Source organism: Dermacentor variabilis, chromosome 11, assembly GCF_050947875.1.
Source record: "Dermacentor variabilis isolate Ectoservices chromosome 11, ASM5094787v1, whole genome shotgun sequence".
Lineage (NCBI taxonomy): Eukaryota > Metazoa > Arthropoda > Arachnida > Ixodida > Ixodidae > Dermacentor > Dermacentor variabilis.
The window spans coordinates 57,823,036-57,838,652 of NC_134578.1; the positions used below are offsets into that span (position 1 = coordinate 57,823,036).

At 46.3% G+C, this 15,617-nt stretch overlaps 1 protein-coding gene across 7 annotated transcripts in view; it reads right to left on the bottom strand.

Annotated features, from left to right (window-relative positions):
- The window catches only part of Prosap (SH3 and multiple ankyrin repeat domains prosap), a 228,490-nt gene that overhangs the window by 26,911 nt on the left and 185,962 nt on the right, over positions 1 to 15,617 (bottom strand). For 6 of the 7 annotated variants that reach the window (XM_075675787.1, XM_075675786.1, XM_075675785.1 and 3 more), the window contains 5 exons: positions 11,872 to 11,943; positions 6,670 to 6,795; positions 4,042 to 4,222; positions 2,169 to 2,470; positions 740 to 1,022 (listed from right to left, as the gene is read on the bottom strand). In XM_075675787.1, the coding sequence (XP_075531902.1) occupies positions 740 to 1,022; positions 2,169 to 2,470; positions 4,042 to 4,222; positions 6,670 to 6,795; positions 11,872 to 11,943 (964 nt within the window). The remainder of the gene's footprint in view (positions 1 to 739; positions 1,023 to 2,168; positions 2,471 to 4,041; positions 4,223 to 6,669; positions 6,796 to 11,871; positions 11,944 to 15,617) is intronic. The other variant, XM_075675784.1, reaches the window with a different exon arrangement.

Sequence of the window (15,617 nt, forward strand, 5' to 3'; positions counted from 1 at the left end):
AGCGATATTTCAGCATTTTTATGCTGGTATGACTAGCAAAAGATTAACAAACTGACAGGTTTCTAAGTGACAAGAAAAAGTAAACTTGGGCCCATTGGCGTTCTTCGGCTATAGTCATTGCCAATGGCATAAAGTATAAATCGTACATCTGTGCCGCTAGCTTGTGCACAACGCTCCTGAAATACAGCCGGCCTCAAAAGTTTAGAAGGCGTGGGCTTTGGCAAAATGCACGAATTCCCTCGATACCTGCTACCATGGGCTTGAATTCAAAGTATTTATATGAATTAATCATTGTGACGTACACAGTGATACCACGAATTCAGGTACTCCTGCTAACAATGAAGACATTCACGTTTGTCCTGGAACTCGTGGCACGTAAACATTTGCCGCTAGCTGACTGCACATCACTTCAGAAATGCGGCAGATCTTAAGACGTATCAGGGCTGTGCGCGTCCTAATTTATTGAGAGAGAGAGAGAGGAAAGGGGAGAGGCAGGGAGGCTATATCCCAGAGCTTTCTCTTTTTTTTCCCTTCGTCAAATCTGGTTTTGAGAACGGTACTGGTTTTCTAGTATTTGCAGTAACCAGCGTCACGGCAATCCCAGGAGCAGAAGCAAGGCTCTTGCACTGTTTTTTTTTTACTGGTGACCACTAAGCAAGGGATTTGATGAGCTCCGACAAGTATACGTCTGTGCTTGTGCACACGCGATGACGAGAGCAACGCAAAGAAAAAAACGCACCGACGTCCTCGGGCTTGTGATTGCGGATGACGTCGGCGAGGGCGAGGTTCCCGGCGATGACGGCGACCTGGTAAGGGTTCTGGTTGGCGTAGTTGAGGGCGGCCGGGTCGGCCCCCCGGAACAGCAGCACCCTTGCGCAGCTCTCCCGGTCGTTGACGGCGCACACGTGCAGCGGTGTGTTGCCGCTAGCGTTGCGCGCGTTCATGTCCGCCCCGTAGAACAGAAGCTGCTCCAGGTGCTGGACCAGGCCGTGCTTGCACGCCTGGTGCACCTCTTGCCAGCCCTGGCGCGAAGGGGGAAAGGAAAACGCTGCAGTCGATCTGACCTCACAGTCAATCTGAAATTGACAAATTGATCCGTGGAGTCTATATAATGTCTCAAAAAGAACTCTGCGCGTGGCTAGAGGAGACACCGCAACGGTAGGCTCAGGGTTGATGTTCTGACCGTCTGGAACAAAAATGAAGGCGCGAAATAAAACGACGCACGAGGGAAGGAGACACGAGACAACCACGTCGGCGCTGTGTCCCTTCATATATAACCAACTCGCCCACCATCACGTGCTCAGTGACCTGGGATAACTTCAACGTACGTTCAAACCTCAGTGCACAAGCGATTTTGCACTCCGCACACATCGGAATCGGACCACGCAGTGCCACGGTCGCGAATCGGAGCCGATCCGTGGCAAAACGTCATAGCCTCTGAGCCACGTCACCAGTTTGGCAGACGCACTTCTACAAACCTCAACATATATGGAAGCATTGTCCGCATTGGTGGGTAAAGCAGGATGCACGTGTTTTCCCTGCTCCCTTGGTTCTTTAAAGAAACACGCAAAGTGCGTGTTTCTTAAGTGCGCAACGTATGCGCACTTAATTCAACGCACATGAGGCGAGCTGCTGCAAAAACTTGGACATCGTTCCGCGACAAGTAAATGTCCTGACAAAGCAGGCAAACAACTACGCTTAGTGGTTCGTTTGCAGGACAATGCGAATCAAGAGGCGAAATCGTCTTCAGAAGTTGCAGTGAAACAAAAATAAAGCGGGCGTAAGCTCAATCTGCTCATCCTGCCATCTAGGTTAGCGCATGGAGGTCTCCTACACAAAAGCTTACAGAATAGATATGCCGTATTTCAGTAGCAGTCATGTGTGGTGTTGAGATATTTAGCTTTCCGTCGTGTCACCCTCAACTTTGTTATGCTTTATCTTCATCATAACGTTTTTTATTCATTTATTCCTGTGAAATTCTAAAATAAAGGATTAGCCGAGCTGCTTTCTTCCTCAAGCTCTCCTCAGAAACGCATTTATAGAAGAACTGCTAGTAGAAATGTATGCTAAAAAAATATTGATTTTTCTATAATTGCCGGTATTAACCTGCAAGTCACAGTACAAGCAAGGCGGCATTGAGACAAGCCAGGAACACTCGCAGCACATACCTGCGGATCGGCGACCCCCAGCGTAGCGTGGTCGTGCAGCAGTGTCTCGGCGAGCTGCGGGTCGGCGTTCCACAGCACCGTGTAGTAGAGCGGCGTCAGTCCCCGGGCGTCCTTGTAGTTGGGCGACGCGCCCAGGTCCAGCAGCGTCTTGAGCGCCTCCAGGTTGTTCTTCTCGACGGCCCGGTGGAGCGCCGTCCGGCCGTCCTTGGTGCGGTAGTCCAGGAGCGCCCCGCCGTTTACCAGCGCGATGATGACCTTGCTCGGGCTCTTCAGGCCCGCAGCCAGCGTCAACGGCGTCTCTGCTTGTCGCGAGTTTTCGGAAGATCAAATAAAAAAGAAAGCCGAGGTGAAGTTTCAGTTACGAAGGCTCGCTCGCACGGGGCTGAGCTGGTTCCGGGCCCCGCACCTCTTATTATCGGTGTCTACATTAGTATTCGTCACTTCACCGGCACAGTACACTACGACACCCAGTGGCTTACTATACTTGAGGTTAATCACTCCTGGTAATGCACGCAGAGCGACGTTCAGGGTGCTGTAACGTGAAGCGCAAAGTGTGGACAAGGATCGACAAAAGCTGTGCCTTCTTGGTCTCCTTTCTTTTCTTGCTTCACGCTACACACCACTGTAGAAAAATGGATTCCCGACCAGCCAAAAGTGCTACTCTTTTAGGTTCAACAGCAATCAAGGAGCAATGACGTTCAGGAGGTGCCGCCGTTGCGCATAAGCAACTATGTTCTGCTCTATATTTAAAAAATGCAGAGACAATGGTGGGGCCCGGCAAACTGGCTCCGACTACGGATGAATCTGGAAGTCGCTGCCTGTACACGCCACACCGAGCTCACGCCATCCAAAAGGTCGCCTCTGTCGGGGCATCATCCAGCGCTAACGACAAGTGATCGGGCATGCGTAGATCTGAAAGTCTTGTTTTTGTCAGTTTTCATCTAGTAGCCCAGACCGCTTAGACCATATTCAAGCGGCGGAAGGCTCGATTCTGCGAAACGTATTTAGGTGTTACACTAAACACATATTCGGTATGTCTTTATAGAAGCAGTGACAAATGGAGACCCATATATCGACCTTGAGATAAAATGTCGGTGATGCACCGAATTGGACCAAAACCTGTCGAGTAATTTTGCAAGCACAATGCACTGGCTATTCACTTTACCAAAAAAAATATCACTACAGGCAAACGTTTCGGTAAGGTGACTAAAAGTTTGGTAGATTCAACGACATTCTCACCAGGTCACCAACATTGGCGCGGATCCGTACGCCCTGCAGTCGGACGCCTCTGCAACTATTAAATGACCTTTGTAACGAATGATTCCGGAAGCCCCGGCAGTATTCCTACTTTTTATGTCTATTTATGGGAACGCGTCTACAGTGAAGACCACTACAACGACTTCCCCTTGAATAACGAAAAAAATTAGACGCCACAAACAACTTATTTGTTGCTGAGCAACGAACGCGCGTAATGGCGCCGCGACTGCTCTCCGCAGCCGCCACTGAGTACAGTCAGCACGTAATGAATGCCGGCGGTCGACACCACAGCAAAGACGCGGTCCGTGCCGTGACCCTCGATGCAATAAGGTCGGTTGGAATCGCACATTGCGTAGCACAAAGTGTACAGAAGGAAAGTAGGGAATTTGTTCAATCAAGCATATATCTACTGAATCCACGTTGAACAAATGTTTTCTCTTGCTGAATGCGCTTACGTTCTACTGGGATCCACACGGTGCGCGATCCCTTCAACGAGGTTACCTGTATAACGAAGAATTTCGGAAGGTCCCAACCACTTCGTTATAACAGCGTCTAGCGGTGCAATGAGAACGCACGCACCCTCGACCGAAGGACAGGGCGACGAGGCAGCGCTTACCTCCCGTGTCGGGGCAGTGGAAGTTCGGGTCCAGGCCCCGGGTGCAGAGTTTGCTGATCTTGTCCACGTTCGAGTTGGTCACGTGATCCAGCATCCGACGCAAGTTGGCTCGCGTGTGCAGCTGCTTGATTTGCTTCTCTTCCACGTTGATCATCTTGTAGACTCGCCGCTTGTAGCGTAACTGCGCGAAATAAAAAAAAATAGTGTAGAAGCCGCGGGGTTTCGATGAGCGATGACACTGACGCACCGTGTGCACAGACTGAGGGCGTCGTTGACGGCGACGACAACTGAATCGAAGAAGGGGAGAGGTGACGAAAGCGGGCGTATCGGTAGAGGCTCCCCGATAACGCCAGTGCACTTATAAATGTTGCTTAGAATGGCAACAATCGAGGCATGTTTATCGCAGAGGTATTACAGCGGTACGTCCGTAGACTGATGTATTATCAGTGTGAAAAAAGGACACGGCCGCTCGAACAATTAAATGTTTCAAAGTGAGATAACAAATAACTTGTATCTCTTCCCTATCTTCATTGTCCGTCAGCTTCATGTGGTCTGTTCTAAAACGGTGGTTACGGAGCGATTGAGATCAGAAGAGCATGGGCTGCTTCATGCCTGTCCGTTCTGAAGCAAATAATAAACTCATCAGTATAAATGAAATATTTACTAAGTAAAAAAGTAAGTGATAACGGGGACAAAGATAATTCTGAAACGCGGAGTCCACTCGAAAGCTAATTAACGTCTCTGCGTACCACTGTCGAAAGGTTTATATACATTGCAGCATTCAACGGTAGTTTGACGTGCTGAGCGCATAAATAAAGGATAACTACAAATACGCAGTCAGAATTCACGATTTAGAGGCTCTAACGCTCAAACGATGTAAATTAGAAATTAGAAAGACAGGAAAACGTGCTAGTGCTTAACTTGCGCGGTGGTTTGCTGTGAGCCCAGAAATTCTGTGTGTATGCCAAAAGATATTCCACTAACAGTGGATAATTAGGGACAATTCTTCGGTATTGCGGCAAAAGTTCTCCTTATTTCCTCTCAAACTTTGGAGACACCAAAGTGCATCTTTCGATCTTAGCGTTTGTACAGCGCCACGAAATTAAAACATTAAGTGAACTTCTAGACCTTGAGCCATGACTCACTATCGGCAAGTAATTGAGCGTAAGGCAAGGGACACGCATAAAACCAGGCATGCAAAGCACCCCCTGCTGATCACGAATAACAAACTTCGCGCTGTGGCTTGAATTAGTGCTCTGTGGTAAGCCGCACTATCACTTTTTAGGTGGACTCAAACGGACGCCAGAGAGGATTGCAGTTAGGTTAAGGTTGGTAAGGTGAAGTTCATTAGACATTTAATAGCAGATCAATAGCAGGTCAATCTCACTGTCAGCAGAGTCGCGCTAGGTCTCAAAGGTGGCAAAAACGAAGAGGCATGGCGACGTCACACTGCTGAACCGGTTCCTCGTGACGTCAAAATTTCGTCAAGTGTCTGATCTGAGCTTCATAAACATTTGTGAATAAGAACGAGATTACACGACATCCGCGGTGAGTGAATGTCCAATGTTAACAGTAAAAAAAAAAGTCCAACTAAGCGGAAGTACCCTGAAATCTGCTTCGTCACAAAGAGGCCTTTGGTACCACGGGTCAGGGCCAAAATTCAAAAAGCGTAGTTTGGCACTACGTTTCTGGCATAATATTCAAGTGTCCTCCACCAAAATGGGAAATGTAGTCTACAAAGGACTACCTGACGGATAGTCTAAACTGACAGCGTTCCTCATTATTATCCCTTCGTATTCGTGTTTCGTAGCCATTCTGAGAGTGGTGATGCGTCTGTTATAAACTAAATAAACAAAACAGAAAAAAGATAATGAAGCTTTTTTATATTGTTTTCAAAACACTTCTCATGCCGAGCCTGCTTATTCTTAGATCCAGGGTGAATCAAATCAGGCTTGTTGCCGATATATCGTAAAATCCTGCATATACGACCAACCGGAATACAAAGTGAGGACCAATTTCGTCGCCACGGGATAGAAAAAAAAGTATTGCCCTAATAAACTACAATCAAAACATTTCTTTTTTGTTGGTCGTAACAAAACTGAATTCTACTTAAAACCCCAAAAATTTTTGTCCGCGAATATAATACGAGGCACAGGTTTGGCGACGCAATATCCGTAAGAAGAATATCGTATAATACGATATTCTTCGGTATCTCTCGTCTCACTTCCCTACGAGGCGACACTTTTCAATCTTCCGACACAAACACTCGACTGCCAAACAGTTCGACAAGTGTGGCATGACTTATCCCAGCGTAAATGGCTTCAGCCACGTATTCCGAGACAATATTGTAGCTTAGCGCATCGAACAAAATAGACAATAAACAAACTCCTCGAACGCAGCGTGCTTTACTGAGCACTGGATATAATCGCAAGTCTCAACTTCCGGGTAGTGCTGAATTTGTTTTATCTATGTTATTATGCCTGCATCCTTTTGCTGATTACTATCAGGGGAGTAAGTGTGTTGTACGGTTCTCGCACGTCTTGTCAACAATGACCCAAAAGTTTACCGTAACATAAATGTACCTTAAACGTTTACCAGTGACCTTGAAAGTAAAACGTATGCACTCACCTCTAGATAGGCGACAGCGTCGGAGAGAGGGTAGTCAGCGATGGGCCGCTCTTCGTCCAAAAACTTGCCGGCTTTGCCGTTCACTGGAGGGCAGTAGAGACCGTAATTGAATCCTTCCTTCACCTCCTGCAGAAAAAAACATAACACGTGTTTATGCACATAACTCCTTTAGTAGTAGTAGTAGTAGTAGTAGTAGTAGTAGTAGTAGTAGTAGTAGTAGTAGTAGTAGTAGTAGTATAAAATAGTAATAGTAGCAGTAGTAGCGTAGTAGTAGTAGTTTTACTGGTAGTAGACCGCAATGTATCGATCGCACATATACGCACTGCGAATTTGGCTAAACATCCTTTGGTACTAATATTAGGAATTGGGATATATAGAAATGCCAATAAAATGTAACAAAAGTGTACTGCGTGCCGCCTAGAGCGAAAAAGAAGTTAGGAGAATATAAACTGGTGAAGCTACAGGATTCGATGAAAACGTGAAAGAATAATGTAAGGAAATTTAGCAAAAAAAAGGAAACAGTACGGTCTGAATTTGACAATGTCACCGCGTGGAATCTAAATCAAATTTCTGAGTGGATGAGACAACCTTCAGTCACTGCTTTATTATTTCACTTCCGCTACATTATTGTCATCCTGCCTCTAACTAAACTTTGGCTTCTGTTCGTGGACTACTAAATGAACATACGTTACCAAGAAATGATGCCGGGTGCTGCTTTTTCGCATGAGAAATAGAGAGGTATATCACAAGTCACACAACACGACAGAGGTTTAAAAGATACGCTAAAATGTGACACGAACACAACAAATGCTCCTATAATAAACTGTAGCAGTAACCAAACAAGTCTTAAAACGTCAGAAACACTACGTGTACTTAGAACACAAAATGGTACAACAGAAAAAAAAAGCTATCAATGATCGCTGCTTCAAAAGGCAAGTGAAATACAACATCCAATGTCATTCTCACAGGACGAAACACTAGAGAGAGAGAGAGAGAGAAAGTTTATTACAGGAAAGGCAATGAGCTCGGCTTGAGCTACTATGTTCTGCCCTTATACACTCTGCGGGGGTAAAAAGGAAAGACTACATCCTTTTTTGGTCTCCTACGCTATTGGTCGACGATAAGACTGGCCGCAAAGAAAATGCCTTAGAGCAACAAATGCAATTTATTTTCAAGAATAGAAGAATGGCCAGGCGTCCAAGGGCGTTTTGACCCCTTGTTTATTGGACATATTGGCGTCGCCTGACACTGTTCCCGAGACTCGTTTACTCCCGCAAAAATTGGAGATAGTACGTACTTTACGTAGTTATTCATGTGCTCAATGTATACGTAGTAATAGATTTCAGGACAACGGTTTGAAGTTTGAAGTTTATTGAATACTTAGTGCAGGTCCAAGAATATTGATATTTAGTGCAGAAAAAGGTCCCATAGTGTAAACACTGTAGGGGGACCTTTCATAAAGTTAAAAAAAACGCCAATACTACTTGACAGCAAAAAGCAGCGAAAATCAGCGAAAGAACCACACTTCTTGTGTATATTTGCTTCCCTTCATCTATGGGTGCGCTAACCTTACCCTTGTACGTGACGCAGCCGTTTTAACCGATACTTGAGCTTTATTTCTTCATAAATGTTAAACCACAGCTAACAATGAGTTTGCGAGTGAATTGCTTTGTGAGTGCCGCACGAGTGAATGCTTATCTTGGTCTAGCGCAGTTGCTTATTGAAAGTCAGTACGAACTTTGTAAAGCTACCTCCCGTTTTCACTCGCACACTTCTGTTCATCCATCGCTCTGTAACCTCACCCTCCCCCCCCCCCTGCCCTGCCCAGTTACGCTGATGCACAAATTATTTTCTTTTTCATTTCGTGCACTCAAAATTCGTCTTTGTAATTCGGTAGTAAATGAGTACTCTATCGCGACCATCGGTGCTCTTCTGGATATGATCAAATTCCGACATATTTTCCCAAATTCTTCATCGTGTCAGTTGTGATTAGCTCACCGGGCTGCCAAGGGGCTCTGTGATTGACTGAAAACGCCAGCATGGCGGAATTTGACAGCGCCCAAAAGTAGCACACCAGCCGATGGGAGAGAGTATTCCAAACTAACGCTTCGTGCCCAAGCACGCTCGCAGCTTTAGAAACTATGTCATGGGACGCAATTCTAAAGAGCTACTACATGAAAAAAACTGCGGAGTACGAAAATCATGATCATATTTCTGCTTCTTAACAGGCATGAAAATATGGCGTTTGCGTGCTGCCTATGCCTTATGAACGCCAGCCGAAGTGCTTTGGTTTGTGTACGGCTTATGGATCCCAGTTTAAGGTTAGAGAAAAACAGCACCACAGACAATTGAACAAAGATTACTGCAGATATACGAACGAATACAGCTGCACATTTTCGCATATAGGTTGTGTCCTGCGAAACCACCACAGTGGCTCCAGCTGTTTCTCTCGCTTTCCCTAGGATGTTCCATCGACACCTCGCTGTAGCAAAAACGAGAGCAACAGCCGATGGAGAATTCCGTTCCCACTTTATGGTCTTTTATCAGTGCATTCCTAAATAAACTATCAAAAACAGAAATAAAACACGTTTCCCCCTTCTTTTTCCGAGTGCCGTCCGTGAATAGCCACGCTCTTATTGCGAAATCTGAGCACCGGCTATATAACGATTATTTTTCCTCGGGTTTATTCATTTCTCATGACACGCCACTGTGAGTGGTCGATACTGACGATACAGGAGCCCTGGCGTCATTTCAGTCAATGACGAAGGAGCAAAATGATTTCTTCTGCATCAGTAAATTACCGTTCTACAACACCAAAAACACCGCTCTTACAACGATAAGAGGTTTGGTAAGCCAGAAAAAGCGCAAGAACGAAATACGGGTGGCGACGCCTACTTAAGTTCCCGCACCTCGCGGCTGTGACGTCTTGGATTTTGATGGCACCTTCTAGGGACTACTAATTATATATAGCGGCACAGATTGACTACAGTGTGTTCTAAAGGAACAAAATATTAAACATGGCAAGTTTCGGGAACCTTTATTCAGCCAACGCGGCCGAAATGCGAAAACATACTTTGGAATCCCTGACGTCACGCTGACGTCCCGCTGACGTACCGGCGCTGGGGTTTCGGCGCCAAATTCAAATACTGATACGTGGACCTTCATTTTCTCATCTAATAATCAAACCATTTTTTTAAATGACTGCCTGCAGGGATCTCAAGCAATGCTTCATTAGTCTAAATTGATTTATTGTTTCGCTTTAGTGTCCCTTCAACATGGAAATAATCCTTGTAACACGGCCGCTGTCGTGTCATAACGTAGATTGTGCCAGGTTTCGCTGCTCATGCTGGCTAGCCGACAATGAGAAACCGAAACTTCGTCAAGCGGTGCTAGCTGTGAACGTCGATTGCTTGACGCCCTCTTTGTAGCCGCGAAGGTCAACGCGCGGGCCCACGTGACACAGGTACGGTTCATAGTGTACGCTAAACTACGGTAATTTCGTTCCTCTCGCGCTTCTCGGCATGATTGTGCCATAGAGTTTTCATCTAATAGTAAGAATAGATAGAAGGATATCTAAATGTAAATTTCTGTACGTGTGCCAATTACAGTGTATAGGATGTAGAGAAAGCGTTGAAATGATGTTCCAGCACGCGAATTTCTGTAAAGTTCGCCTTCGTCTCTCCGAGCGTCGTTGGCGCATTAGATGGCATTATATGACCGTCCGCAAAATTCAACGGACCGAAATTCAACGGCACGAAAATTGGACGTCCAAGCATCGACCTTTGGTTTGAGCCCAGCCTACGACCTTTGGTGTTAGTTAAGGCAAAGTTAATTAACGCACAGTTCATTACAATACAGTTAATTCAGGTACTCGAACCCACGACCTTCGGCGTTGATTAAAGCCAAGGTGATTAAGTTAATTAAGCTAGAGTTAATTAATGTGCAGTTAATAAAAGCACTCCAGCCCCCGACTTTTCGAGCGAGAAATGAACTAATAGGACGTAAAAACGCATTCGAATAAGAATGTCAAGTAATTTAATTATTGTCTCGTGAGTGCGCTGGTTCTGGCCTTCATTCTCTTCAGCGTATGCTGAAGTGACTGTCAACTCCTCATTTCAACGTCACTGTAGCTCATTTTCATCATATTTCCACAGCCTTACAATACCTATTCTCATTTAGCGCTGTGCATTGTATCTGCATTGAAAATTACGAGAAAAATTTATTAGTTACTGCTACAATGCCGCTCTACCGCGCACCACCACTTAAGAACAGTGAACAATAGCATCAATGCGCTTATCAACGCACCTATGCAAAATCGCGAAATATATTTACGCACTGCGCGTTATTCAGAGGTCGGTCTAAAGGATAGAAGCGCCAACTTTCGCTCTATCTTAAGGACTTATGTTGAAACGTGGCCTCCGAGATTCGGCGGCGTGCTGACATCGAGCATCACCGGATCTCATCGGAGGCCACGGTTTACACATGCCTAGCACTTTGTCCACAGCTCCGGCTTTTAGATAAGACCACGGCAAACAGTTACTTCTTTCTTATAATTTTCCTTCATTTTTTTTATTTTCTATTGCGGTTACGTAGACAGTGCAAAACAAAAAAAAAAATACTGAGACTTAAGACTCGCGATCTGTCGACTGTGCAGTGAAACATGACTGGCGTTCCAAGTGATGATGTCCGACGCACGGTCATCTCGCCGCAACAAATCAAGATTAGACTCATCATTTTCTAAAGTCACGAAGTTCGTTATCATTTTTAATTTTATTTTAAGAACACAAGATTACTACCGCCTCAGTTATATGTAAAGGAAGCGAAGGGCCGTATGCAACCAACCAATGTTCTCGAACGCTCATGATTTCAATGCAGAATTGCCGTTTCCTTTCCTTTCTCAGCATCTTCCTTCAGGCGATTGCTATGCTTTGATACTAGTACAATTTTCCCACTTTCTCGCATGCATTACTGTGCCGTCGAACCTTAATCTTGAGGCGAAGTCCAGCTTTAAGCACTAAATTAGAATAGCGATGTAAGCAAGTTGGCCTAAGTTCGTGGCGTGAATGCAGAAGTCTAAAGTCAGCTCGCGTGTTTGTTTGTTTTCTCGCTAACCTCACGTTTGTCTTTCCGCACATATATAGGTTCTTTGCGCTGCAATCGCGTCAGCAACACGTAAAACAATTAACCGAACCAGACACGCACCTTAGGCAGCGACGAGATGATATGCTGCTTGATGTCCCATATCAGTTCCTCCTTCTGCACGTGGAAGCATTTCTGGGCGGAAGAAAAGAAGAGAGAGGAAAACGGGCAATAAGGTTAGTGCTACAACGTTCGACGGCTAGGATGCATGCCACGATGGAGCAACCGCGTTGCAGCCAAAACACGTCACGAAAGCACCTCCCGTACGCCTCTAGCAGAACGACAGCGGCGACACCTAGGGTACAATGAGGATGAAAGAGGCGTGCGGGACCGAGCAAACATCGGCTTGTCTCGCTGGCCGACGCTCTCTTCAATATTCACGACGGTGAATAATTGACAAAGACGTTCCCCGCAGGCGGCAGCAGGAGAGGGAGGCTTGGCTCCCGAAAAGTCGGCAAGGGACGCACGTCAGTCCTGCGGAGGCGACGACTTGCAGTATTCAACGCACGCACAATTTGGCTCCGTGTCGAGCGCCCGCCAGCCCGCAGGACGATAAAAAAAAAAAAGATTAGCGCTGCTGTGGAGCGGGAGCCCAGAACTGCCAGTTCCTCGGCGAGCGTTGTTTGGCGTACACGGCTTGATTAAGTTTACCCGACAACGTGACGGTGGCAAAAGCACGACAGGGTAACTAAGTCCTTATGCAAACGCGCCCAAGGCAGGCAAACCTCCACGCCCGCAACGTCGAAGGTGACAGAAGCAGCTACGATTGGGCCCCCGATTTCCCTGGCACGAAGAGCTAGACTGTGCTAATTGAAAGAAACGCTAGGGGCTGGTTAAAGCGCGGCTGGTGGAAAGGGATGAAGTAAGGAATTAACGAATGCAAGGTTTTCACGGAGCCAGTACCGTAGATCTACCAATGCATTCATTGTTCTTGTTTTCTTTTTCTGTTTTCCACCTTTTTTTCTTGTAGTTTGTTTATTTGTTTGTTTGTTTTCAGACCAAGCTTGGGTGCACCAGATGTCAACTACAGCGCGCGATCGCTTCATACGCATAAGGAATGACTCGGTTGAACCACTTCAGGCACGGCGCAAGCACTAATGCATGCGTAAAATGCCAACAATATGTGAAACAAGATGCGAACGTTACGCGTTTCCATTATTACATTACTACTTCAGCGCAGCATCTCATTACGCCATTTACACACACTCTGCCGGTTATAGAGAGAGCTTGTTTCATTTAAGCTTTCCGTTAGCTTTGTTATTTTTTCTTTGTCTAAGTTAGCAGCGTCATCTATTCTTTTCTTTTCTTATCTTTCGTTTCTTTTTACATTTTATGCTTGTGTGTACCTTTTATAAGGCGGCTTTCTTACTTTAATGTTTCTTTTTCCTGGTCTTAAGCGCATCTGAAGTACAAACGTGCTTTTCAGTCTGCTTTTCTTTTTGCTTACACGGTAAGCGGTTCAAAACGCGGTCATTTTCGGTGGTAACATCTCGCCGACGAGCCACTTCCTCTGGTTGGGTAGCCGTATACAGTGTGTTGGTGCTGAGCCAATCACAGTAAATAAAAACAAGAAAAAAGTAAAAGCACGCGTAGCGTTACGCCCGATATCGCAAAATTACTGGAGATGCAAATTTTCGGGGTCTTAGCATGCACCCCGAAATCACCTTTCGCATACGGAATGTTTCCGAGTGTCCACTTGTAACGTAAGCAAGGCGATCTAGATCCGGACAATTTCGTTCGTAAAGAAAAAGCGAAAAAAGAAGGAAGTGAACGAAATAAAAAAAGAAGGACATAAGCACCGGCATGACAGCAATGCAGTTTGCCAAATGTTACCTCCCACTTGTAGCGATATAATGCTGTCATTACAGGTCATATGGCTTTGATCGTACGGAAGCAAAGATCTTTCTGGGCCTTTTTAAGGTAATTTCTGTTTATTCGGATATCGGCAGTTAATTCTAGCGCCTAAATGAAGGGATTCATGGAAATTTAACGGCACATAGAACGACCTCCACATTCTGCAGGAACCATGCCCGCGCTGTTCAATTGCCACTATCGATTTTCTTGCTCGTCAGAAACGCTAAATCTCCTTTCGCGAAAACCCCGAACGCCTTTTCTTCGGAGATTGCCGTACCTCTCTCTCTCTCTCTCTCTCTCTCTCTCTATCTATCTATCTATCTATCTATCTATCTATCTATCTATCTTTATGTAGTGCATATTACATACTTCAACATGGAAGGGACCCCGTTACAGCTTTGAAATTACGCGGCTCGTCGGCCTCGTTCGCGTGCCGCCACCTATCGGCGAGACTGCCATACTACTTCGGACACGCTAGCGTGCACGCTCTATGCAGCCCGCTGCTTTTCTTTTCTTTCATTTTTTCTGTGCGCTTTCTAGTTCAGTGAAGGCGCTAAAGGTGGCGCTGCAGTTCCGGCTTTCGTCGCGTGTCGAAGGCTATTAACCGGCTTCGGCTTAGAAACCAGAACTTCAAACACATCGCAGACAAAGCGGTCTGTGCAGGCACCAGTGTGCCTGACGCATTTGCAAGTGCACGGCTTCGATTGAGGTCGAATTCATTTTTAGTGCTGTCCAATGTAAACCGCCGCGGACAGCCTGCGCTTTTGAATCTCGACGATTCCGCTCCCGCGCCAAAACATGCCGTCTGCTCGTCCAGTCTCGACGCGCTATATGAGAAAAGAGCTTATCACGTGCGAACTAAAGTCAATGGACCGCACGGGTGTGGTCGCCTGTTTCTGAACAATGCTGAAAAGGAGAGAGACGGAGAGAGAGGGGGGAGGTGTTGTGGTGCGGAAGGGCCCTAGAAAGCAGCTATCTTGGGACTCGCGCGATCCGGGAAACACGCCAGATTGGAGGGGGCAGGGTGGGTCTGAAAGGGGGGGGGGGGGGGGGGGGAAGGCGCACATTGCTAGGTCATCGCGGAGTAATGGTTTCGGTCACGATCAGGCGCGACACGGAACATGCGCGCGACGTTTGGCCAGACGCGAGAACATCGAGCAAGACACGTTCCCTTCCGGGTTAAAGATCGTTTGACCACCTCACCACACCGGCCCTCCTCACGGCGTGGTTAAGTATAGGAGATATAACGACGCGCGCTTGCTGTCTCCGGGTCTTGCCGTAATGGCTGAATGCCAGGAAGTGCCAGGCATTGTAAGTCGCTTGGCACGGTTTATTCTCCCTACAAACCGCAACATAACACGACGACAATGTTTTATCGATTAAGGCACTGTAAATTATAGGTACTGCTTTCGTAGAGAGACAGCAATATTAAACTCGGGATACACAGCGAGCAGATGGCGCTGCGCACGAGATTAAGGCATAACTTGGTACGGAGAAATATACGAAGGCTATTTCGACTGTCAAAGTGGCGTCGCGTCATGTCACTGCGCAGCGCAGACGGAGTACGCTAGGAAATTAGTAGGTACTAATGGGTCGCGTTCATGCCACGCATGTATATACGTATTATCTGTAAATACGGACAAAATTGTTCTACACTCCATTGTGGCCTTTTGGGCTAGCGCTTTTTTTTATGTTCCATAAAGTGCAACGATGCGGAGGACACGGAGCCCTTCGATCATGAGGTCTTGCCAGCACCTCTGCGTTGTGAATAAAGGTCCGTTTTGAAGCACACGGGAATAAAAGGGTTTTCTCGCTTTTTTTTAAGAACTAGTGTTCCCTGAAGGACTGCAATAAACTGAGCAACTTGGACTGGCGTGATTTTTCTGTAACCTAAATACTTCCTCCATGATGCTTTCGCAGGCTTTCGTCCGCCCTGCTGAATAAAGGCGCTCATT